This window comes from Thermobia domestica, chromosome 3 (assembly GCF_964235325.1).
Source record: "Thermobia domestica chromosome 3, izTheDome1.hap1.1, whole genome shotgun sequence".
Taxonomy (NCBI): Eukaryota; Metazoa; Arthropoda; class Insecta; order Zygentoma; family Lepismatidae; genus Thermobia; species Thermobia domestica.
In genome coordinates, this window is record NC_137456.1 from 257,057,123 (window position 1) to 257,059,347 (window position 2,225).

The 2,225-nt window shown below is 34.5% G+C and overlaps 1 protein-coding gene across 1 annotated transcript; it reads left to right on the top strand.

Annotated features, from left to right (window-relative positions):
- The first annotated feature begins 1,250 nt into the window (after positions 1 to 1,250).
- On the top strand, positions 1,251 to 1,613 carry LOC145682201 (protein GVQW3-like). The gene has a single exon (XM_081753784.1). It carries the CDS (start codon positions 1,251 to 1,253, stop codon positions 1,611 to 1,613), a length of 363 nt encoding a protein of 120 aa, XP_081609910.1.
- The last annotated feature ends 612 nt before the right edge of the window (positions 1,614 to 2,225 follow it).

Below are 2,225 nucleotides of genomic sequence, written 5' to 3' on the forward strand. Positions count from 1 at the left end.
ATGTGACTACCCAGTTTGATTCAAAACGCTGGCTGGAGGCCGAAAATTAAAGCACCTGCGGAAATCGAACCAGGGACCATGCGGATGTGAATCCAACACTCTAACTACTGTTTTTTTTTTTTTAATTAAAAGGTTAACCTATCATACCTTAGTTTCCTGAGCAACCCGAGTTTCCTCGTATAAAGGCCTGTTTTACCTTTAACTAAATTCGACAGAGACTCGAAGACACACATATCCAGAACAGTTAAAATTCCAAAGGCTCTCCCAACGGGAATCGAACCCGGGATCCCGTACACCAAAGGCGCACGCGCTAGCCATTAGACCAGCGGGGAGAGCAAAACACTAGACTATGATGTTTCCTACTATATTACTCTATATCAGGGATACAAATAAGCAACAAAATTTTACTAGCCCAAGAAAAAAAGCTACTAGCCCACATCGCACATTCCAATCGTCATTATTATAATCTTTACTGTTTAATAACTCACCCGCATCGATGAACCACTCGCCCCGGGCGAGTGCTTATTTGCATCCTTGCTCTATATATATTCTATATACTCTATATTATTCTATTACTCTCGTAAAGATGGTAAAAAGAATCTACAAAATTTTGTCGGATTTATATATGAACCGTTAACATCACTGTTAACCGTGAAGATATTAACGGATTGTTTTCATTAACGAACTTGGTGGAGACGATTTCTATAGCCGTTTATTGCAGAAAATAAAATTCGTTAATTTGCTTTGGTTCAAGAGTTTTGGTGTGCAGTAACATACGGACTGATCGTAACAAGTTGGATTCTTTCTTTATTATCTACTGTTATTTCTTTCAAAGGTTTGATTATACATATATTCACAGCTTCTTTTCTTGTTTTGAATAGCTAGACAGACAGTGAAAGAACTATTTGATTTACAGTATTTTGATTTCTGCAAATTCCTTCAATATCATTATTGTATATAAGGAAAAAAAAAGTGTCCAAACATGGAATGTATACCAAACAATATAATGAGCAAAATTAAATGACTATGCATGAGGTCAACTTTTCACTTCATTTCTTGTAATGCGTATAACGTCTTATTTTAAATTAGAATTAAACTATTACATTTATATAGTTATTAATATGAGACTGAAAAAAAAATAATGCCTTCCTCACTATCTATGCATGGTATCATATATCATGCATAGATAGATGCATAGAGGAATAATTACTAAAATAATCCTTTCTTTCTCAGATTGACTGATTAGAACCATGGATCCTAAGCTAAAAGAAAGAGTCATCATTGAATTTCTGGTAAAAGAAGATTGTCCACCTAAGGAAATCCACAACCGCTTGAAAAATGTTTATGGAGATGCAGTAATGGACATAAGCAATGTGCGGCATTGGATAAAGAAGTTTCGAAACGATGAAGCAGAAATTGAAGATAAACCGAGAAGCAGGCGGCTGACATCAGTCACAGATGTAAATCGAGAACGTGTTGATAAATTATTTCGAGGAGACAGGCGCATTAGAGTTCAGAATGTTGCTGATGCACTGAACGTCGTCTTGTATGGCTCTGCTCTAGGAATAAGTGCTGATTTCGGGTATCACAAAGTTTGTGCTAAAACACTTTAAAATCATGGGTCAAGAAACAAACGCCTACATTTTTCCAAGATGGTTTTGATGCCTGAATTCGATAATGGCGTAAATGTGTTCAAAGTCCTGTAGACTATGTTGAATAGTAGTTTTCTGTAGAGAACAGCTCAGGCTCTGATCTTAATATATTCTTCTATTATATGTTCATTAATACATTTTTTATACCAAAGCAAGCTTTACTGCGTGATCCACCCTCGTAATGATTTATATGTTTTCTTTGTTATACCTAAATGTAGATAATGTTATAATAGATAGTAATGTCATCATCATCATTAGCTTCGTTAGAAAGATGTTTCCTGATCTAGAACACTTTCCTCTCTGTTTCAAGAGGTACACTCGTGTCCAAAATTAATGTTGCATGTCTATAAATATGTTGTTGTAGGAATATAATTTGATAACGAATTCGCCCGGTATTTCTTATAATGTTAGTATGTGTATAATCGGCAAAGACATGCATATGGCAAATTTTATGTCAAACGAGCAGTAAATAAGAACATTAAAACGAAAATAATACTTTCTTGTCCATTTAGCAACATTTTGTTTTACTCATTCTAATTTTCATATTTATAATTCTTTTTCTATGAAATTTAC